This window comes from Castor canadensis, chromosome 3, assembly GCF_047511655.1.
Source record: "Castor canadensis chromosome 3, mCasCan1.hap1v2, whole genome shotgun sequence".
Lineage (NCBI taxonomy): Eukaryota > Metazoa > Chordata > Mammalia > Rodentia > Castoridae > Castor > Castor canadensis.
This window is the reverse complement of record NC_133388.1, coordinates 164,201,233-164,226,071: the sequence shown is the minus strand read 5'-3', so window position 1 is coordinate 164,226,071 and position 24,839 is coordinate 164,201,233. Positions and strand designations below refer to the sequence as shown.

Sequence of the window (24,839 nt, the reverse complement as noted above, 5' to 3'; positions counted from 1 at the left end):
TATAAATCAATATGTGTAGCTATATTTATCAATTACTGCAAAGCATACTAATTCCTACTATTTTGAATTTAGTTGTGGTGGGTTATGGAATTAAGTTATTAATTATAGGAAAACCAAATCCAAGTATTAAAATCAATCTTTTTTTATTTGCCTCAGCTATATATTAATTAATGTGAATAAAACTGAAAAAATATACATGATATAAATTTAATTATTTTTAAATTCATAATTGCTTCATTTTTTACTTCAAAATATTTTCAAGTATTTCAATTTAAAAATAATTTCTTGAATGAAAAAAATCTATGCTGTGTTTGTCTAAATGCATAATAACATATCACCCACAATCACTTGCTGATAAATCTTGCCACTTAATGTCAACAACAAAGTAAATCTTGCAATTTTAATGTCATACATTTGTATTACAATCAATAAGGTAAGAATTTTAAAGATGAACTTCATATTCAGAAGTAAATAAAAATAGGTGTTGTAAGGACTGGATGGTATAAATTGGAATTAATACTTGTATGTATACCTCCATAATTTAAGGAAGTACATTTACACACATTAAAATATCAATCCACAATGTCTAATATATAGAAAAGAACTATTAACTTCATTTTAGACTTGCCTTTTTTCCCATTATGAGGTAGGCTTGGTGTGCTTTCCCCCTTGTCTTTTTGACATTGAAAACAGACAACAATGATTAATAATTAAGGTCATTAAAAACCCAAATAAAAACTAAGCATTTCAAAAGGATGAAATCACACGAGAGAAGAAATCCATGCATGAAACACGACACTTCACACTAGAAAAAAAAATATACTTCCTATTCTACAGGAAAAACAAATACATTTTTGTATTATAGTTACTCTTATGCTAATTTATTAATAATGCAATTCAATAATGAAGTTCATTGTGAATCAAACAAGGATCATAACTGCTTCAGCAAGTGGACTTCTCTATGTCGATGGAGTTAACATAAACAGAAGTGCTCGTGACCACTGCTGAGGTCCTCAAAGCAATGCTCTCATAAAACCTTCTTCACTGTGGAGGCCAATTCGTGAGTAGTGGGAAAGGATTCAGTGTTTGTGTGAACTAGTATGGGACATAGGAGAACAGCTGAATGGAAGGAAGCATTAACTGCTCAGCTAAATAAAAATGGAATTCATTCTTACAACACTCCATAAAAATGTCAGTCCTATAGCATTCTAGGATAATGGAAGATGTGAAAAATACTAGTAGTTAGAATCCTAGATATTCAGAATGGAGAGAATTATACATTTCTACAACCATGCAAGTAAAATTGCCTTTGTTTCCATCATCAGATGTGCCATGATGATTTTTCTTCTCTTTCTGATACTAAAAAGTTACCGATAATTAGCAGCTGCGGCTTAAGATGCTGTTAGCTTTAGAAACTAAAAATTCTACCCAGAGAGTGCATCCATAAAAACATATCTCATGCACAACAGACATAAAAGAATTGTTTTCTCACAACTTCTAGGGACAAGAAAAGGCACATTGAGTACACTTCATTACTCATGTATAAAAAGTGAAGTTCAGTTCAACATTTGATAAAAATAGATTTAAAGTTATCCTGCATTGTTCAAAGAGAGTTAAAATTTAAATCAACTTGACAGACAAGATTAGGATTCTATTCTGAGTTTCAAATAAAAATAATGAAAATTTGATGAAGTTATATAAATATATTTACTGAATATAGAATATTTTAAGTTTTAAAATCCTTTCAGGAACATTCTGACAAAAATTATGATATGTAAATGTAATATGTTACAAAATATGAGAAATGAAGGGTCTGCATGCCCGTTATAATGGGGACTCCATAGGGAGAAACTATGATGGTCAGTAAATGTTGCAGGAATATTGAACCGGGAGGAAGAAGAGCTGAGATAAAGTTAATTGTTCTGATTTAGGAAATAATATAGCGGGAAAATGACTGTAGTCTCTAAAAGTTTTAATGGAATTTACATTGTTCAAGTTTTCCTTATAATTTGCCTCCAAATATTCAAAAATGTTCACAGGAGCTAGAGCTCTGTTTACTCACTGTGACACATGAGGAAACAAAGCTTCCTAGTAGCTACTCAGTAACTACTCTTGAATAAATAAATAAATGAACTGAATGCAAGTGAATGAGCTGAGGTAGAGGACAGGTAGATACATCTAGGTTATAGGCAGTGCCTATAATTCTAGCTTGACTCAATCGTTAAGAAAGATATTCCACCAGTTGGGGAAATCAAATATTCTGACAAGTTGTATAGACAGTTTATATAATCTCTTCATTAATGAAATTAAGTAATGTATTTTAAAATCAATCTTAAAAAAACAATCTGTTCTTTATAGGACATTTGTAAACGTAGGACCCAAAGGCTTATGTGAAATTAAAAAGTTAACCTTATAAAATATGAACTTTTATTAAGACACACAGTCAGACAGACCTGCCTCGACCTCTTCTCCCCGATTTCCTACCCCCTCCTCTTCCACATGCCCAGTTTCTTCATTAACTTCTGCATTTGCACAAGTAAAAGTAAAGAAAAATATAAGACCAAGTAGGTGCATTTGTTACTTTTAGATGAAAGCAAAAATTCACAGTTAATATTAATATTAATGGCGGTTATAGGGTAATGAATAATTATCTTAAAGGAGTGATTGGCACATTATGCGAAATTAAATAACTTTAATACTAGCAAATTATCACAATGTCTGTTTTTATGACAATACTGAATTATAAATGAAATTGTGACCTCTAATAGATTTGAGTGTGGATTACTAGATAAAGTATGCAAAAAGCTTGGTATATTATTAGAAAAATAATATCATATAACTTATTTCTAGAGAAACAAAAAATAATATCATAAACTCGTTTTTACAAAATGGCAGTACATCAAAGTTTGGGGAAATAAACTGACTGTAATAATAATGCCTGCACTTGTGGAATACATTGCATTTTCTATATTGCTCTTATTTTGTTTCACTGTTTTTCGGAGAAGACAAAAATTACAGTAGTGCAGCCAATATCAAAATACATGATATTTTAAATTAATTTTGTTAACAGATAATATAAAATAACTAACCCAAATCATAAGGACTTGCTCATTTCTCAGCAGCTGGAGGGGATTAGAAAATACAGATTTCCACATTTTGATTCTAAAATAATAGCAGTAAATTACAAGTTCTAACAATTAACGTTTTTACCAAGTTAGCTCAAACATAAACTGATGTAGACCATTAACTGATTAGTCTATGTTGGGTCACTGCACCTTTAACTTTAGTTAGAAGTTGAAGACTGATTTAAAACTAAAGAAACTTATGCAATCATGTAACTACTGAAGTCTCCATATCAACATTTGTGAAAACACTATTAAAAATCACTGACACTATTAGCTAAAACAAAACAAATAAATAAAACACCTTTCCATTTCACACTGAAAAGGGCAAGGTAAGTTTTGGATCCTCTTTCTTTTATGAAATAAAAAACACAAAAATCACAATTGGAGACATTAAAGGAAAACTGTGATTTTAATGGAATTATAGGGAAAAATCAAATGGTAAAACTAGAATGTTTGTTGACAAGCCTCTTTGAACTCTTATCAACTTACATTCAGTTTCAGCAATCTCGAGGAAACAAAAAATACCATAAATACTACTGAACTTTCTTTATGGGAAGTAATTTAAAAGTATTCATGCTCTATCTTACACAAATAATTGAGAACTGCAGAAAAGCTACTTAGAAATCTTCTTATTGGACAGCATATGACCCATAAGCACTGGGGAACAATAAACAGAAAGAACCACAAAGCAGAAGTTGATAATTATTCAGTTACAACTGAATATTTGTGGTTCTCATGGTTGAATTCAGAGCCTCCCGCTTAAGGCAGGTGCTCTACCACTTGAACCACTCCATTGGCCCTTAAAGACATAACATATCAACCAGTTTGTAAAGCAATAAAAAGCATTGCTGTTCTAACTGTAATGCATTTAGAAATTTGTTTCAAATAGGTTACAGAAATATGAATTTTATTATAAACATATGAAGGATGACAAGATGTCTTCAGTGGCACATTTGAGGTAGCATTTTAGTTTTCAAGTAAGTATTTTATGCATTCATTCAACAAATATTTATTCAGAGTTCACAATGTGCCAGGCATTATTCTATGTGCTGGAGATTTGTCAGTAAAAAAATAGTCAACATGTCCTAGCAAATGTATGACACTCTGCATGTCACAACTCAGTATAATGCAGCGTTTGATAATAAAGCTTAAAACTATACCTTATTTAAATTTGACATACTCTAATCAGTCTTGCTACAACATGAAAAGCGAGGTAGGAAATATGAACCACAATCACCATCTAATTCAACAATTTTTTCTAGAAAGCCAAATGCAATAATTAAATGATCATCATAAATACAAAATGAAATATATGATGATAACTATAGCTTGACTATGCATACATCCTCAATGACATAAACACAGACTGCAATTGATATCTGGTTCATCTTACTCAACACTCTAGAATTCCACCAAAAAGGCAAGTGAAATCTTTTAAAATGCTAATATTATCTGGTTATTTAAAAGAGGTTAAACTTGAGGAATAGAAGAAATTTAGCTCCTTCGTATTATTTCTAAGTAAAATAAAATTTGAATACTTTATCAGAAACCATAAAAAAATTCACTGTATATAGAGGTACACAGTGGAAAGACATCAAGTGCAGTTGAGTTTATTTTTGCTTACATTGTCCCCCCAAAGTCTATTGGTACAAAACAAACCCTCTTTTATTTACAGACCTTCAAAAGGTTCTATCTCCTTGACTCCATTGTCTAAGGAAAACAAAATTAAAAAAAAAAAAAAAAAGGGAGGAACCAAAGCACAGGGGTTAAAAACAACAGGAAATCTCAAAGGCACAGAGTGCATCATCTATTACAGAAAAGTTAAATGGCGATTTAAATATGAATATGTAGTTTTGCACAATACTTCCAGTTACCAAATAAAGGGATCATTTTAAAATGACGTTAAAAATTACTATATTCTGTTATCCATGCTTTTACAGGTCTTCTACACAAGACTTTATAGATGTTTGAGAAGCATGTCTGTGTGTGTGCCAACAAATACCGCCTCTTATGTAAAGCTTTGGAGTTGTTAAAACCATCAGTACAACATGCATCTTTCTTTGTACAGTATCATTACCTTTTTCTCATACTCCAGTTTTGGAAAGGATCACCATTGCTGTGCATCAGCTAACCAGTCTTTTGCAGTGTGTGAAAACTGATTTAACTAGTTGCTAATAAACTTCATGCAATTTTCAACAATTAAATCAACAGTTGTAGCTAAGAAATGTCATTCCACCTATTTCTTTAAGAATACTAAGTTTACTTTTAAATGCATTTATTCAGATATGAAAAGTGTGCAAAAGCAATAAACTAGTTTATTTTTTCTCCAGGCATCATAAAGTTTACATGTGAAATGTAAAATAATATTCACAAATATAACTACATAATATTACTTAATATTATGTAGTAATATAATATAATATACTTGGCTGTCAAATGCAGCCAAGGCATACAATTAACAAAAGATAACTAACAGAAAGGTAATGAGAAATCTTCATTCACTTTAGCTTCCATGTGAATTTCCTAGATGACATAATTAGAAACAAAACTTACTTCTCTCCAATGTTCCCTTTGGTGGAAGCTGTGGAAGCTGTCGGCCCCTTCGTCCTGCCACTGGCGTACTTGATGGGCTCGTCTGGACAGACCCAGTACGTGGATGAGACCTACAAGATACATCACTAATATTCATTTTCAGTACAATGAGTTAAATAGTTTTAATTCAGTTGGTTCTTATGATGGCTGTTTAAGTGCAATTTTAAAAGAGGTTTAGCTGTCAATTAAAAGGTTAGGAAAACAAGACAAAATATGGATATTTGAATGATTATTGAAACAGCAAAAGATGTTTATATTTTTGTGTAATATGCATACATACACACATACATGCACACAAAACCCTACAATAAAATTATGGAATTATTTATGTAGATTAGTATTCTATCCATATGGAAGCAAGAGAATGCTGCAGCTCAAAAAAGGTAATACTTTCCATTTCTTTCTACCAGATTTCAAACTCTTAACACTAACCTTCCTCCCTTGATCCAAAGAGATTTTTACTTAGGCTTACATTAAATATCCTTTCATTAGAAAATATCTCATGAATCTACAAATAAAACCCTGACCAATTCAAACTTCCGTTAGAGAAAATACTGGTTTATGCATGATATTGGTGTTGATAGAAAGAAACTTTAAAAAAATCCAGTTGTATTATCGTATGATGAGCATTACAGAGTGATGTCTAATGAACAAAAGTAATTTCTCATTCTGTAGGAGAAGAACATGATAGTTATGAGGGAATTGACCCTGGACTCCTGATTAATGAGAAATCACAAAACAAATGCAATCAGGACAGCTAATAAACAAATTACAATGGTAATGACACACTATTATATCCACTGAATATAAATAGTGTGTGTACAGTGAAAAGGTTAGTATAGACTGGTACTAGTGATCAGCCAAAGATGATAGAAGAGACCATTTAGCTGTTGGAAAAACAAAATGGGGGCTGGTGGGGCAAAGAGGGAAGTTAGTCTGATTGATTTATCTTTCACCTCGATAAGGCAGGTGAAGGAGGGGCAGATCTTCCAGTCATTAATGAAGGCATCGACCTCATGAGGTTTGTATCAGGACGTTCAGTGGATCTGGAGCGGGTGGTGGTCCGCTCAAGGAGAGGCCGTTGTTCTGTTGATCTGGATCTGTGATATGGCTGTCTATCTGCTGCTTCACAATCCCTGAAATGTTAGTCAAAAAGCAGCTCAGTTGATCTTTAGTGCCCTTCTGCTATTTGGTTATGATGCATAAAAATGATTTTGAAAAAGGAATTGCTTAAAATTATTGAGTATGTTTAAAAAAATTCCCCAACATATTCTGAGCAAATTCTCACTAAATTCCTTAAGAATTTCTAAGCAACCCAAATCTGCTTTAATAGCAATTCCCAGTGAATATAGTAGGAATTTCTCAGTTATAATCGATGAGAACCCAAACTGCCTGTTTTCCAAAACGAATTCCCTAAATGAAACATGTGAACTATGTGAAGAATTCTAGTTGTAGAGAAATTCTATGACTTCCTAATATTTTCAAAAGCATTAATTGTCAAGCCCCAGAGGCTGCTAATTACCATGCCAACAAAGATATAAAGACTTTTTAACACAATCATTATATCCTGATACACCTGAACAAGAATCAAACACAAGAATCAAAATGAGCTTATGGGAAAATTAAGGCAATTTTGAAGTATGCAACCATATTTAAATATGTCCCCCAAAGAGAAATCACTCTGTAGAGAACTGGTTAATCAGTTATCTATGATAGTGTACTTCAGCTGCATCAGCCAATTCAGAATGGGTAGTAAAGTAATAATTAAGTATGTTTTAAGTAATAATTCTGAAACAATGTGATCTCTTTGATGACAAGTGAATCTAATATCAAAACTTAATCCCTGTTGAAGGAAGAAGATTTAAATTTAAGTCCCTATCATTACTGAACTTATATTCCTGGAGCCTACCAACGATGCCTTTACACCTAACACGATTAATAAATGTTTTCTAACATCAACTCCACAACTTGTAAGACAATTCTAAAAACATCAGCTTTTGATCTAGAATTCAAAAGTCATACATATACCAAAGTATAGTTCAAATTATTACCTCGCCACCCAGTTGCAACCACACAAATGGAAATGTTTATATATAATAGGAAGTAAAGCAAGCATTGTCTTACCAAAGGCTTCTACTTTACCTATACATTCATCAACTTATATTTGAAAATGAAAAACTGCAAGTAAGGAAAAAGGACACCATTTCCTAAATATCATGAGTTATATATATGGTATACGATTTTGAACCGACAGACATTAGATTAGATGACTTTAGAAAATGAGTACTAGATTTGTTTTATAATATATTTTTGGGGGGTGTGGGGACGGGGGGAGACATGGCCCAAACAATGTATACACATATGAATAAATGTATAAACAATTAAAAAATTCCAAAATATGAAGAAAAGAAAGATTATATGTTAATGAGTGTCAATGGTGGACAGCATTTGTAGCTGATAATTAATTGGACCATCCTTTGTAGCATCTTAAGGATGTCAGAACTATGAAATGAAAATTTAAAATAAATACAATTAATATGTAAAATACTGAAGAAGAAAAAACAAACAACATGCATGAACAGATGGGGAAATTTCAGCTTGGATGGATGACTGAAGATACATACTCAAATGGAAATGAGAAAGACAATAGAAAGTAGAACACCGCAAAATGTTAGAATTTTCTGAGTTTATGAAGACTGTAAATGCATAACTTACATAATAATTACCTCATTCCATAGGAATTTGAACCTCATTAAGAGATTTAAACAAGTCTTACTTTTTAGTAAGAGTAATCAAAAACTTCTGAACAAAGGTAATTTTCAAATAATCAATTAAGAAAATTAACTTAGCAGTAGTGAATGGAATGAGTAAATCTAGAAAAAAATTTCTGACTTAAAATACAGAAGAAGGTATATATTAGAAACATAAATCACAATATGTGAAATACACACTATATGGCATACAGAATAGGTTCATATGCAGAAAGATGTATACAAACAAAATGTAGATAGAAGGAATCTTAGAAGTCATATAATCCATTCTCACTTATTTCAGAAATGGGCAAGCTAAGGTTCACAGAAACTTGCACAAAGTCTGTAATCTGATATTTTCTGAGCTGAAACTTCAACTAGGCTTTCTTAATTCTAAAGCCCATTAACATCACCGAACTAAACTCTTGTGAGGGTTGATGCTTTTTCTCCTCAATCAGAGTTAACAAATCAAATACGTATGTATATATATAGAAAGATGCATAAACCAAAAAACAAAGCCATAAATAACAACTGTTAAATTTCTAGCCTTAGAAATTAAATTATGAACTATTACCAGTAATAATGTATTCCTGGGAAGTATGATAATGAATTTAGGTTTGGACTTAAATTTGTGAAGTGTTTGATGAATATTCTTATGCAAATATCAGTAATATAGAGATACCTTCCTTTCAAAGGAGAGATACAGTTTGAAAAGTCATTGTTTACCAGCAGTATTTTAATATTCACTGATTCATTCATTCTTTCAATATACATATGTGAGTACATACGCTATGCCAGGTACTACTACACTAGGTACTGGAAGTTTTGGTCAGAGCCACACCACGATAGGGTATGAGGGTAAAGTGGTCTAAAAGGGGAAAACTTAAGAAATGAGAAAGAAATGAAGGAGGCAGAAAAGGTGTAAAGGAATGGAAGAACCAAGAGAATCAATGAAGTCTCATAATCTCACTCCCACTGACTGATCTTCATTTGATACTCTCTGATCCCTGTCTCACCAATTCCTACAACTGTCTCTTGCCTTTCTTCCTTACTCACCCTGTACACTTATGATGGATCATATACACCACTCTTAGATAGCAAGTGGATTACCTTTAATCCAAGTCTCCCTACTCAAACATTTACCAGAACCTTAACAATGGTAGAATGCCATAATTTGATTACTCTCCATTAATATCTTTCTACTTAATGCCACCTCCCTCGAATATTTTCTTACTGTTGAGACAGTAAATAATAGCTTTCTTCTATTCACAAATTCCATCTGTGTTTAGCCCAATAACCTCCTATCTTTCTAACACCTTTCTTCTAGTCACTTTCTTTCTTCTGTAGTGTCTTTTCCTAAAACACCCTTTGCTTTAGTCTATAAACACATGACCATGTAGGATATCCTTGACATCACATACTCCTATCTATTGGGTATTATCTCCCTCTACCTTGTTGTCTAATCTCCTAGTCAGCTCAGGATACTGCAATCTTCTCTTCTTCCCCTGATCACCTTTCTGAAATTATCCTTGCTCAAATCACTACTGACTCCTCATATAACAAATCCAATGGGCATTTTTCATTCATTCTATTTACTGTTAACATTACTTTCTCTTTCTTAAAATTCCCCATTCCTTTAGCTATATTCTTGTTTTCCTTACTCTTCCTTCTTTATGTCCTCCAATATCCCTCCTTCCTCTGTCTGCCACTTGGTTTTGATATTTAACAAGACACAGAAAAAATCCTTGGCTATCATCATTTCATGGTTGCTTTGTAGGTTGATTTTACCTAGTTCCACAGATACTTTCAATTAGTAGTGCACATACCAGACAACTGTTCTATGTAGCATAGACTTCTTTAAGCTTTAAAATCATTTAACTTACTCCTTACTAAAAGTTTCCCCTTAACTCTCTCACAGGTTCCAAAACTTAATTTCTCATAAAAAAAGACCAATTCCTCTCCTACCCTCGAATCCTTGTTAAGGTACCATAGGCATTAAATCACCCAAGTAAGTTTAAAGATTTTTCCTGACTCTGTTTTCCCTCAAAATCCAAACTCCATATTTATTAAATATTATTTATTTTAATTTATTAAATCACCCATCTTCTTTCTATTCCTCTATTTAATTTTTTTCTTTTCAAATCAATCACCCAGATATTCTCTAAAGAAGGTATTCTACAATGACTAAGCTTACGACAGCCACCTCTAACTAAAACACTTCAAAGCACATGCAGCACCCACAGTCTTCAGTCTCAGTTCCTTAGAAGAGCACACAAGGTTCTTCATATCTGGGACTCTTTCATTCTAGATTCACTTCTTGCTATCCTCCCAGGCAGATAATGCTCCAAATCCACTAAAATATGATGTTTTTTACTTCTGTGATTTTGCTCATACATTTTTTAAAAGTCACCAACATACCACCTTACTTCTGCAACAATCTAAATAATTTCCATCCATTTTTAAAGATAAAACTGAGTTGTTGTATCCTACATGAAACCTTTACATAAAATTCTACCATTAACCAAGCATCAATTCTAGTTATTCCCTAATGTGCCATGTATAGCTAAAACAGAGATAAATGTTCTGCCAGGAAAATAAGTGGGGGATAGGGATATGTTTCCAACTATGGAAGGTATATCTATTAAAAATAAGGCTACATCTTAACAGAGGGTATTAATTAAGGGTAACATGGTATCCATTCTAAACATGTTTGTTTAAATACTGAGCATTTTTAAGTCCATAATGGACCAAAGATAATTCTGTGCTAATCAGCATATTCTGGCCAGAGACAAAAGTTTTGATTCCAAATATTATTACGCTTTGTCTCCTAAAGTAATATTAAATAAGTTTACTAAGCATTATTCAAACCTATATACTTCTGTTCCAAAGAAATCATGCTGTAAATTTTCACATTACAGTCTTGGAGTAGAGAGACCAGTGAAAGCCCAGACTCTTCTGATGGACTTGTCAGAGACTGGAAATACCATGTTGAGTTTACTACACTCACACCAAATGGAAATTTTCAAGTATCATGCAGTGAAACTATGGTCAACTCTGATCCATTAACCCATTTTTTTCCCAAATGGAGAATTCCCAGATGAGAGTATACTATCCTGAAATACGGGATGGAAACCTGGACAATTAGATATTCATATCACTTTCAGTTTTCACACCCCTCAATATAAAGGTCACCTCCCCTTTTAAGTGTTCAGCTCAAGTAGGTTAGATAAGGGAGAATGTGACATTTTAGTTCAAAACCTATTTCTTCAGGAGAAAGAGGAAATGTTAACTGAAAATGCAGTGTGGCATTTATCACTTCTGTGGAACAGGCACAGGGCTGCAACAGTAGGAGAATTCAGGGAGATGTTAAGTATTTAACCAGACACTCTGGTTCTCAAATTCAGTATTTTATTACTATGTTTTGAAACTTACACATATTCTTGTATATGGATCAAAACAATAATGACACAAAAATCCAATAATGATGAAAGATATTATTTTAAAACTTAATAAAGGAACATCAATTTTTTAAATCAAATTTACCCAGATGCTAGGAATAGGTATACAATAGATTTAGTTCAGACAAGATCAAATTCTGCTGCCCAGGCCAAGGAAAATGCCTAAAACACATGTAAAATGACATGGAAATGAACACAGTAATCATAGTTAATCAACTATAATTTGCTTCCTAAAACAAATTGTCCTATGTTATATCTTTATATAAATACCTATAATCTCATGTTCCCTGACAAAAAGGGAAATCGTGGCACAGAAAGATAATTCATAAATGTCCTCTTGACTAGGACAGTTAGACTGAGGTTGAGAGTTTGGATAAATATATTATATTGAGAGCCAACCGAGAGTTGATCAAGAACTGAGTCATCTATGACATTAGTGAATTGAAAACCTAAATAACATGAAGTAAACAATCTACTTATTGGTAATGAGACTATGAAAAACAAAAAGTACAGAAAAAGTAATTTTGCACGTGATTTTAATTTAGAATGAAATGAAGAGATACCAAAATAAATAGAATAAACCCATAATCTTATTCATGCAAGTCACCCACCTTAAGAAAGCCTTTGCCAAGTATCAAGATACATGTATATTACTATGTTTTCACAATTTTTGTAAGGTAAATGTATAACCTTTGCAACCAAATACAGCAACAGCAAAAATAAAAGACAAAACAACGAAAGAGAACTATTTATCACTGAAGCAAAATAACAGAAAAGAGACTGAGGGAAAAAAAAACAAAAGAAAATGAAATGTAGCAATAATCATTGTTATATTAAGTTGCAAGGCACTACATTTCTATTACGTTTACTGAAAGACATCAAAAATTGAATTATCACAGATTTGTTACCAATGTTATCTCTTATGTTTCCTGCCATATTTACCTATATGAATTCAAACTATAGGAATTTACCCATTAGCTTTTATTATTTTTTCTAGACTCTTAATTATCAACTCACCTAATTTATCAGGCATAAAGGAGGTCACACATGGCCCCAGCCCATACTCCCAACAGTAGTCAAGGTGACTAAGGACAGGTCTTAATTTCTAATCTGTAGCAGGAGAACTCACTGACACATTTCACTGTCATTCTCTTTTCTGCCTAACAGACCTTAAAATGTTGCCAAAACCGGCTCAAATCCCTAAAGTTACGGATAGTCTGGAGAACATCACAGACTTAAAGAGCTTCTTTCCTTTCTCTTTCTAGCTACCTACCCTTTCTGTTAAATGCCAGGAAATTGATATTCCACCCTCACACAATATAAATTATATTTCTTTAAGGGATTACAGCTGTACTACCTGTAATTCACTGGAAATTCCCACTTTGGAAAAAGGAATATTAATAGGGTAGAACTGAACAAGGGTTTTCCTACAGACCAAGTATTATCTACTATAAAGAAGGAATAGATGACAGCCACCTTTGACCAGGTAAGCCACAAACAAATCAGTTTAAGCTAAGCACTACAAAGACACAGAATCATCTCCTCTGGGGCAGAGAAGCAGGGAGGCATGTTATTGAGACAAATTTAAATCAACCAGTGCTGACTAAATTTCCATTAATGAACTCTACTGAGGAAGGTGGGTAGTCAATTGTAATTAATTTACAAAGAAAACTGTTATTCTATCCTTGGTAATAGAGTATATTGTAATTCCTAGTGAAATAAAACCTTAGGGCAATAAAAATATGACCCTAGTGCATCAAAGAAAGCCTATATTTTGACATTCTAGCACATATAGTCTATATATGCTTATTTCATACAATTTAATAAGGATAATATTTCTATGTTTCATTAATAACCAGAGATGTATATTAAAAACAGAAATGAAAGTGAATTATATCATATTAATAGACATGAACATGCAATTCTACAAACAGACTCAATTGTAAGAAAAATATACCTGCCATCCCTGTGATGGTGGTCAGTGGTCTGACTGTATCTGGAGCGAGGTAGAGTAAGACAATGACTGCAAGCATGGCACAAACAAGAATAGAAATGAGACTCAGGAAGGAATGAAAGAAAAGGTAGAGTTCAATTTTTAAAGTGAGATTCAAAAAGATAAGCAGATAGTAAGCAAAGCAAATGAAAATTGCTACTGGAAAGCTTGTCCATCCCTCCCAATGTCCTTTGTAATATGTTAGTGGTAAAGGTTAACTTTATTTAAATATTCTAAAATAAAATGCAATAAGAATATAACATCGAGATTTTTAAAAACTCATTTCAAAATAAAAATCTTATCAGTTATCACTTTAATATATTTAGCACCACTGAGAAACTCTTATATTGTAGAGATACTTTCTTATGTTTTAAGAGGAAAAGTGAGAAGAGAAAAATAATCAGGAAGTTTAAGGAAATAACAAAAGAATCATTATGTAATACCTTTAATACTTAGGAGATTATATGAGATAGTTATTTCTCCATTAATAATTAAAGAATAACAAGAAGGTTAAAATTCCAGTTAATAAAGAACAAGCTGATTCAAATTATACTTATTTGATAACTAGCCATTAAGTTTATTGTATGCTATCCAATGTCCCACTCACTATAAAATCAACATAGAGTAACAGGCCATTGGCTCTGCTACATTTCGTGCCCCAGGCCTATCATACCAATCAACACACAGTCCTGTTAGTCATCTGAAGTTGACTCTCTTCTTTCCAAGGCACAAATTTAAATCTTTCTACTTTCCTCTAATCTTCACTGCCAAAACACTTATGGCAGGTAATGACTGCATTCTTTCAAAAAGCAATGCAGATAAACCTCGAACTCTTACAACTTCTGCAATTCTACACTAAATAGAAAAGAAACACACATCTGTCTTCTCTTCCTTGACTTCTGCACCTGAAGAAATGCCTCTGCTTGTAATTCTGCTCCTCACATCCCTTCCCTTCACTCATCATTCTTTTAGGTCTTCCCTTCCTGATTTGTACTTAATCTTAAAAGGAAAGCTTCTGCCAACCTTGCCTCCCTCTCAAGTCATTTCACCTTTCTCACTTTCTTTCATAGTAAAACACGTTAAAAGCTGTATCTTCAATTTTGTTACATTCCTTTCTAGGTTAAACTTCATGCAATTGACTTCTAGCTTTACCAGTGTACAGTTCCTATGAATGTTATCTGTGAAATTCTACAAATTCCTTTAGTCTCCCCTGATCTTCTTTACATTATACTTACTACTGTATCGACCTTGATTTCCAAACTTTTAATAGCTAATCCTTTCTTCTCTTTGTTTCTGAAACAGTATTGTCTCTAGCTAATAAATTCAGCATTTACTTAACACTTAACTACATGTCAAATACGCTATAAAAAACTTTGGCTATATTAACTTATTTATTTCTTCTAACAACTCTTTGAGATTCCAGTATTCCCACATTAAAAGTGAGGCCATGAGGGCTTGCTATACAGAGAAGGTAGCAGGATTTCAAATTAAAATTTGTAACTCAAGTTCTTAGTATTCATACAATTGATCTGGTCTCTCCTCCTTTTTGACTAGAGTCCCTTTCTCTATATTCCTTAGAGTCAATGGTTTTTCAAAAATAATTCCTTCATTTTCTTATATTCCAACACATTCTTTTGGGTTAAAATTATCCTTTTTATTACAGTAGAAACTATTGTTTTTCTTTAGCTTTAATTTTTCTTTGGGTTGCACACTATATTTGGCTCTGCTTCCTAGCCTTTCCACGTTTCCATGTAGACACTTCAGGAAAACACATGTTAACTGTGAGGCTCTTTGCCTATTTGGACATCTGGTGCTGCATATGTGAAGTGAAGAAGTTGGAGAAGTACTTTTCAAACTTCTTCCTGTCCTTCTCCTCTATCTTCACTTGATCTTTCTTCTTTTGAGAGGAATACCTCGTTTTCAAATTTATAGAAATCCAACAAAATCAGAATGGCTGGCTAAAGAGGTAAAGAGAAGCCTAGGTCTCTACACATTGGCTTCACCATTACCTGCCACAGTTGTACTCGAGGCACCTATTCTAAACCCAGGTCTATGTGATCTCTAAAGTCACTTTTGATTGTAAGAATAATTCTTTAATAACCTTTTTGGAAGTAATAAGGTACTTCTCCCTATCCACAGAAGTACATAAATGTAAATTATGCTTTCTGATCCCACGCGAGCACCTTTGTTCAAATCTTTCAGTGGTTCCCAATATCAAGAAAGAAGTATGAATTCCTCGGGATTTGTAAACTGTTTTCAGTGTTCATCTCCTATCACTTCTAATCCCCATTTTATCTAGGTCCAACAGACTGCCTCAGTTTCTCTAAATACAGAATGTGGTTCCTGACTCTGACTTGCTCACTCTCACTGTGTCAAGAATACTCACAATCCCCCCTCTGTCTTTTGCCTTTGAGAAATCCTGCTCAATCTTTCAAGTCCAACTTCTCTTGGAGTCTTTTCCAATAAACCCAAGCAAGTAATTTTTTCCAATCTGTTCCAATATTATGCTTGAGCTTCACAGTCTGTTAATTTTATGTCAGTATATAACAATGTCTGCTAGGCCACCAAAATGGCTTTTCAAAATTGCTGTGCACAATACATGGTCCACTCAGTAATTAATATACTTTTGAACTAAAAATTAAAGTGAAAATTATATAACTTTGATGGTGAACTTCTCCAAACAAAGCAGTGTTTAATATAATCATAGAAATAGTCTAGAAAAGCAGATGGAAAATTATAAGCCTATGTGGGGTAAAAAGCTGCAATAGTATTCCCACAACATTCCCGGGTATAAAAAGAATAGAAATAATGCCCAACAGTTGAGATGTTGGGAATGTGCTGGCTATAAAAACTACTTAAGAGTAATAGAAATGTGTGAACTCCAAGGCATGTTAAAATTTATAATTTCATTAGGGTATGTACTATGTCATCATCTAGTTTCTAATATTTTCCTTGAAAGATATCAATAATTAATTTTGTCACTATAAGACCAAAGATATATTAAGCAAAAATCAATTTGTTGTATGTTTTTATCTTAGCCACATTAATTCTTAACCTTACCTGGTCATGAAAGTACATGTGCAAACATGACACAAAAATTGCTGTTCTATTTTACTAAAACCTCTAAAATCCACAAGAGCCATAAATGCATCCACAGTCCTTTGCTAAACCTAGTTGGCATAACTGACAAGTTATATACTTCTTCACTGAACCACTGAGCAAGAAATATGCATTAGGTCTTAAGTATGCATAGAGTTAAACAAATAGAGAAGTTTTATTAAAACTTGCATTTTTATTTAAAATTATTTGTGTATGAAATTAAAAAAATATGAACAGGGTAGTAATTCATTTGAAAGGGAAAAAAACAGAATGCTAATTTTCACTATTTTTTTTTTAAAATGAAATAAGCTACAGAATCTAAGAATCATGATAAAAATATTATGCAAAGAAGAGAAATAGATTACTAACTCAATTTCTCGGTACACTTAATTAATATAACCTTTAATGACAACACAAATTACTCATTATTCATTGTTACAATGGGTTATCCATCCACTATATTAAATTAGCTAGAATTTCTCCTTGTAGGAAACAGCAGAGACACAAAAAGCACTGCAAAAGGAGATAAAATATTCCACCCTTTTAAAGCCTATAGTTTTTGAAAACTTCCTAGTGATTCCCAATTTAATGCAAATTTAACGCTCTGTCTTTAACAGTGATAATGCTTTGCTTTACAGTTGCTGCAATACACTCAGTATGATTTAACTGTCTTAAATAGTATCTATTAACTGGAACATGTAAAATATTACCTTTATAAATTGAATTCTCTTTTTTCACTTACCTTCTCTATAATTTTAAACTTTCAGATGTATGTTAACTGAAACGATCAAACAGACTATTTTTTGAAGAAGTAATTATGAGTAGGTGTCACACCTTTTGATAGTTGGCTGTCTGATATAGAACATAAAAATGGCCTAAGAGTGTGAGGTATCTCAGAGGTCCATATAATAAGGCATTTTTCTTTTTAGAATGAAAATCAATTAATCAAACAAACTGGAGGAAAAGTTTATGGAGAAATTTATCTTCTTCTAGTGTTATTTTTTTTCTTACCATGCTAATGCTAAAAGTATACTTCATGTAAATAAAAGCACCAAATGTAAAAATGCAGGATATCTGTGACATGTTACAGAATTACTATCTAGTCCTCTATGCATATTGTAATAGTAATTTAGCTCATATAGACAATGCTAAAGCTATATAATCTTACCCCAGGAAAACTATGTTCCTAGTCGTAGCAGTTACAGAATTTATCAGAGAAAAACTGATACAAAGCGGGGGATAGAGGGGATAGTAGAAGATGAAAGATGTACTTTATAATTCATTGTTTTCACTAATATTCCTGTATCTAAGTTTCTCAATCACTTGTAAGGAATCTATTTACTTTTCAAAACGGAATAGGCTTTTGACTAATGATGACAGAGTAGGCTATGCAGAAAATCAAAGATCCAATAAAATACTGACATATTCTTCTACATTGACAATTTAAAGAATAATGTGAATACTATATCTTCTCCCTATACCACTTAAGTTTAACAAAGTACTATTATTAAATATCCAATAGCATTGTTTCTCATCCAATACATTCAGTGTAAAACTCATTTGTCTTCACACCCAACTTTCCAACATGGTTTCAAATCCTTCTCTTTCATGCTGGACCACTGCATTGTTTCTCTTGTTCTAGCCTGAATAAACCTGTGTCTTTCTCAAAATCTGACTCAGGTATTATATTCTACAAAAGTTTTGGTTCTTTTAAATAACCAATTTCTTGGGGGATCTTTTGCATAATTATTAAGAAATTACTGTATATGATTTGCAAGCCAAAAGACCCTTTTACAATATAACTGTAAGGCACAGTTTTTAAGTACATACAATACAAGTTTTTGATGAAATAATTATGGGTATTGCTACACTTTTTGGTACTTGGCTGCTATAGAAAAATGGAATAAGAGACACTGTGTCAGTTAATTTTCACAACCCTGTAAAGTTATACTAGTACTATTGCTTTATAAATAAGGAAATCAATTGTCTAACAGGTTAATTTTCCCCAAAATACATAGTTAACAAGAAGTAAATTCCTAGATTCAGAATCAAGCCCACTTGGTTCCAAAAACTATAAAAAAGAATACATTCAATAAAATACTAATATAGCCCAATGCAACAATTCTTACTAACAAGAAAAATACCTAAATTACACTCCCAAAGAAAACTCTGTCCTAGGCTTTTAAATCAACAGTATTATTGACTGACTCCCATATTTGTCAGACTTTTGTTGTTGTGACAAGACAGCTGACATAAACAACTTAAGGGAAGAAGAATTTATTTTGGCTCATGATTTCAGGTTTGGTTCCATTGTGGCAGGAGGACATGGCAGAGCAGTGCAGTTCACTTTTTATGGCCAGAAAACAGAGCTGGCTGAAAACAGAAAACAGAAATCTGGGCTAACTGGCTTCTTCTTCCTTTTCTCTTTTATTCTATCTGTGTCCCCAGCCTATTGGATGGTGCATATCCATTCAGGCCAGGTCTCCCCACTTAGTCAATCCTCTCTTGAAACATCCTCATGGACTCACCCAGAGGTGTCCCTTACAAATCTTCTAGTTATCAAGAAAAGGTGAGATCAAAAAGAATTAACCTAGAAGGTAACACACATGCACAGGAAATCAATGCGAGTCAACTCCCTGTATAGCTATCCTTATCTCAACCAGCAAAAACCCTTGTTCTTTCCTATTATGGCTTATACTCTCTCTACAACAAAATTAGAAATAAGGGCAAAATAGTTTCTGCTGGGTATTGAGGGAGTGGGGGGGAGAGGGAGGGGGCGGAGTGGGTGGTAAGGGAGGGGGTGGGGGCAGGAGGGAGAAATGACCCAAGCCTTGTATGCACATATGACTAATAAAATAAAAAAAAAAAAAACAAATCTTCTAGTTATCTCTCAATCCAATCAAGCTGACAAGAAAGATTAACCATCATCACAACTCTATAAAATGCTATTCATGAAAATTCATATAGTTCTAGAATATTCTCACCTCCCAAAAGTATAATACCTTCAAATGCATTTTTTTATTAAAAAGCCTTATGAATATGAGATTAACCAGAAATTAAGGCATTATTGTTTAATAATTTGATAGGCTACTGATATGGATAATATTATACTTTTTGATATTTTATATGTTAATCAATGATGAATATTTTATTTCTATTTAAGTGAAATTCTATTTTACTTATTTCAAAAAGGGATTTAAGGCAGCTCCCAACTAAAAATAACTGTGATCTAGCAATCTACACTGTGATACAGCACCCTAAATGAGTAATGAAACCACATGGATCTATTTTCTCCAAAACATGTACAGATAACAATTTGAACATTTTTGCTAAACTGAAAGTTAAAAAGTAAAAAAGAAAAAACTCTATATAATGACATTTCAATTACAGATATAAATCTTGGATATAACTACATAATACCAAGGATTTATTACCCAAGCTTTAACAGCAAGTATTATAAATATTCATAAAACTATAAATATTATAGATTATTTAATGGTTGCATGTTTGTTGTCATTAAGACAGGACTTTTTTTTTAAATAGTGATAAAATACTTTGCATTTAGTATAAAAATCAGTTTTGCTTTTGAGTTCAATTCAATTTTATCATATTCTTTTCTGTAAGATTTAGGCCATTTTTACATGTCTTCAGTGAGAATAAAAGTCAAAAATTTTTCATTAAAATATCACTTCACATAGACTTAAAGGAAATATTAAGTCATTTCAGACTTTTCTCTTTTATCCCTCTGCTAACAAACCTTCAATGAGCAAAGGGCTTATGACATGCCATGCAAGTAATTTCCAGAAATGAGGAAGCTCATTAAATTCTAAGGCAACCAAAATAACTATTAATCCACATATTACCCTCCAGCTCCTAAACATGACAATGTAGCAATCCTTCTTTCATTATTGTATTTGATAATCGTTGCTTTCTACAGGTTGCATATTTATAATCATCCATAAAAGCAGATTGCTGTGAAAAAGTTAAATTAAAAAGAAGTAAAATATCACATCAACTTTCATTTGACACTCATACTGATATTTAGTGATTGCCTAATTTCTTCTTAGATCTCAGACACAAAAGCTAATATGTGTTTGGCACTATTGAAGACTTAAGATATCATCTATCTCTTCTTTTGGAGAAGTATACTAAAGCACAGTGAAATTATAAGCATGAATTGATTCTAAGTCTAGATTCAGACAAAACAATTACTTCCACCATGTTGACAGTAATTTTTCACATCAGTTTATTTTAAAGAGCCCAAGTGTTCTTCCTCACCTTATTTCTCACTATTTTGTAACATCTCTGAATAGTATATTCACCTTTCTTTCCTCATCTTACCTGAAATTCTTTGCTAGCTTGGGAAAAATATCATAATACCATTTTTCCCTAAACAACCAAAGCATTAGAGAGTTAATCAATTTTATTAACTTAAAATTAATAATAATTAATGTAAGCATTGTAACATACCATGTTACCTCCAAGTTTGTCACATTTAATGGCGCAAATTCAGAGAATTCTTTCAAAAACAGCAACCAACAGCATGATTCTTTAAGACGCTTAAAAGGTTTACTGAAAGCCATGAGGAAAAACCTCTTCATAAATCGTGATAAAATATTTCCTAAACAAACCAGACTCTCTGTCTCAATACTTCTACCTAAGAAAAGTCACACTGATTTGTCTGATGTACATAAAAGACTTCAAACTCTATTGTCTGGTGAGAGTATTTTACATATGACAAGGTAAAATAGTAAAAATCTTATTTTCATTATGATTATCATTATAATCACTTGTGCAAGTCACTAACTTCACTACTGTGATTTAACAAAAGACCAAAATTGCAAAAGGAAATTTTCTGTTTGTTTGTTTTTGGGTTTTGGGGTTTTGTTGCGACATGGTCATGCCACGTAGCCCAGGCTGTCCTGGAATTTGCAAAGAGCCCATGGTGATCCTGAAATCATGATTATCCTACTTCAGCCTCCAGATTGCTGAGATCATGGACATGGACTACCATGCCTGGCTTGGTTTTGTTCTTTTCTCACCAAAAAAAAGAAAGTTGCTTGTGTGAGTTTCTTTGGTTTGCAGGGAACAATGTGGTAGTTTTAAGAAAGAATGTGGACATGGTAAAGGAGAAACATGGTTTTGGAAACTACGACAAAGAGCTAGATGAAAACATTTTATGATAACCACTTCCTGTAGGCAAGTGGTTATAACACGGTCTGATAATACTCGATCGTATTTACCGTTCTCTCTCTGGAGAATAACGGTCATCCATGACACGATGTCTGTCCGTCCGGCTAACTGTATTATAATGTCCAGTAGAAGAATGTATCCCCCGAAGTCCTTGTTCCACTTTCCTACCAAAACAGCAAGACCTTTAGTGGAGACTGAGTCACTACAATGTCAAGTCCCGTCTTTTTTTTTTGCTTACCTTGTTACTCCACTGTCTAATGGTATAAATTTCATATGGAGAGTGACAGTTTATTGAGGAGCTTGCTGGTGTAACAATGACACAATTTAAGAAGAGTCCAAATTAAACTAATATTCCTGGGAATAAGATATGGAATAGTACAACTACTAACAGATGGCTCCCAATGAGCTAAGCTACACCAGAGAATAGATTTGTATGGAGAAAATGAACTCAGAGTTACACGTGTTGTTGGTGTGGCCCACAGCAATGGAGATAGAGAAGCCTCACAGGTGAACATGAGTTCCGGACTCAGAATGACTCAAAATCTACCCGCTCTTACCATCTCCTCTGGTAGAGCCCTGATCCAAACTATGTTCATGCATTTACTGTATCAGTAGCTTTCCAAGAATTCTTTGGCTCCTATCTTTAATCAATTCACCTTGACACACAGCAGCCCTCTGACACATAATTAAGATCAGGGCATATTGAATTATGGAATGAAAGGTAAACGAACTATAGGGCACTCAGTTGGTGTCTACTGGAGAATTACTTGGTATAGGCAAAACAAAAAACAAAAAACCACAAATGTCTGACCACAGAGTGTTCTGAATTGAGTGCAGAAAGGAGAATCCTTCACAAAGCATTTTTTTCACTGGGGAAAGATTTAGTTAATGAGAGTCAAACATTCAAAGCTAATTCTCCCTTAAACCTTAAATTTCAGATTATGAATCCTTTTCTATCAATAAGTCTATCACATTTAAACAATTATTTTTCAGAAAACTTTTAATAATTTTTGTCCCATTTACATTCAACATCTTCAAACATTTTAAACTGTGTTTGCAAATTTAACATATTGGATTTTCTTTTTAATTGCTGCAATTATCTAATTTAAGTAAATCTTTTTTTTTTGGTGCCTTATGAATTAAATGAAAATTTTAAATATAACAAATCTAATTTTCTTCTACATAATCCAGTCTATAAAATTAAGATTCACTTTAAAAGTCTAAGTCTAATACGAATTCAATTCCTTATTACATGAAGTTAATGATAAAGACTGGCACTCCAATGGGTGAAATTTTCTCAACCATCACACATACATAAAGCATGAATCGTACTTACTCTGGCTAGCTGCTCTGTACCTCACTAGGTTGATTAGAGGTATGCACTATATCATAAGACCTGTAGCAACAGATTTTCTGAACTACTCTTTACATAAATTATTTTTACTCTTTTGATGATTGATCTCAATTTTAAAGATGAGGCACATGTTTAGCTTTCCCATTTCTTAAATTACTCATGTCTATATTATTCATGAACATAATTAGTTGGTTCTAATTGGACATGATAAATATTTATATGTGATTAAATGTCAGTTCTTAACTCTCTTGAACTCTTACAATAAAACAACATGCAAATCATCCAAAATTACAAAATAATCAAAATTACAAAATAATGAGAATAATATTATTCTCGTTATATAGATTATTGATCAGGGATTTATTTTTTCTTAACAAACTTTTTTACAGAAGAATCTATTTGTAGAGATTATTAATGATGCTTTATGGTAAATAAGCCTGAAGTACTATGCTACAAATAAAACGTGCATGCTACCTTACCTTTGTGGAGGGGGAACACTGGGTGACCACGATCTAGTCCTTCCGATCACATCCACCCGGTGAGGAGACCCTGATGGTGAACAATGGTTTGATGACATCACTTGCTCTGGCACTGATAATGTTGAGCTTTGAAGATCTCGACCATTGTGCTGATAATCTAAAGGTGAAAAAATTTTAAATATAGTCATCTACACACTATGTCCTTTGTGTTTTACCCACAAAAGTAAAATATTGGAGAAGCTAAAAGACTATGTTAAAGTACAAAAGACAAAATATGTTAAGAAAAATGTAATCACATAAATTAAAAAGGAATGACAAATATTCAAACATTTGTTAGTTACTGTATTCAAAGTACTATGCTGTATAGAGTAAAAAATTATATATATATTACATATAGATATGCTAAATATTTTATATACAATTATTTATAGAGGAAAAATTCTTACACAATCATCTTCAATAAAAGACACAAAACTATTCTAAAAACATTTTAATCTCTTCAGTGACCTAGAAGAGTTTCAAGTACTTGTCAAGAATTACTAATACTTACAATTAGTAGGTTCAAGAAGAGTTCCTAATGTCTATAGTTATTTATTTAGGAGATAAGCCATATTAGGAAATAATGCCACTCAAAGTACATATTTTAATGGCTTTTCTTATAGTATTTGACAGAGCTGAGATGCAATGACAGAAGCTTGAGAATAAAAATATGACAAATCAGAGAAGGAAAATAACCCAATGATTGATGTACTCAGATAAATGTATTAAAAGAGATACAACTTAGATACTGGAAAGC

At 32.6% G+C, this 24,839-nt stretch overlaps 1 protein-coding gene across 48 annotated transcripts in view; it reads right to left on the bottom strand.

Moving 5' to 3' along the window:
- Rims2 (regulating synaptic membrane exocytosis 2) overlaps positions 1–24,839 on the bottom strand; it is a 573,766-nt gene that overhangs the window by 186,810 nt on the left and 362,117 nt on the right. For 22 of the 48 annotated variants that reach the window (XM_074068988.1, XM_074068974.1, XM_074068978.1 and 19 more), the window contains 6 exons: positions 24,044–24,200; positions 22,261–22,374; positions 13,883–13,948; positions 6,674–6,853; positions 5,679–5,788; positions 4,803–4,835 (listed from right to left, as the gene is read on the bottom strand). In XM_074068988.1, the coding sequence (XP_073925089.1) occupies positions 4,803–4,835; positions 5,679–5,788; positions 6,674–6,853; positions 13,883–13,948; positions 22,261–22,374; positions 24,044–24,200 (660 nt within the window). The remainder of the gene's footprint in view (positions 1–4,802; positions 4,836–5,678; positions 5,789–6,673; positions 6,854–13,882; positions 13,949–22,260; positions 22,375–24,043; positions 24,201–24,839) is intronic. The other 26 variants (XM_074068976.1, XM_074068981.1, XM_074068983.1 and 23 more) reach the window with 5 other exon arrangements.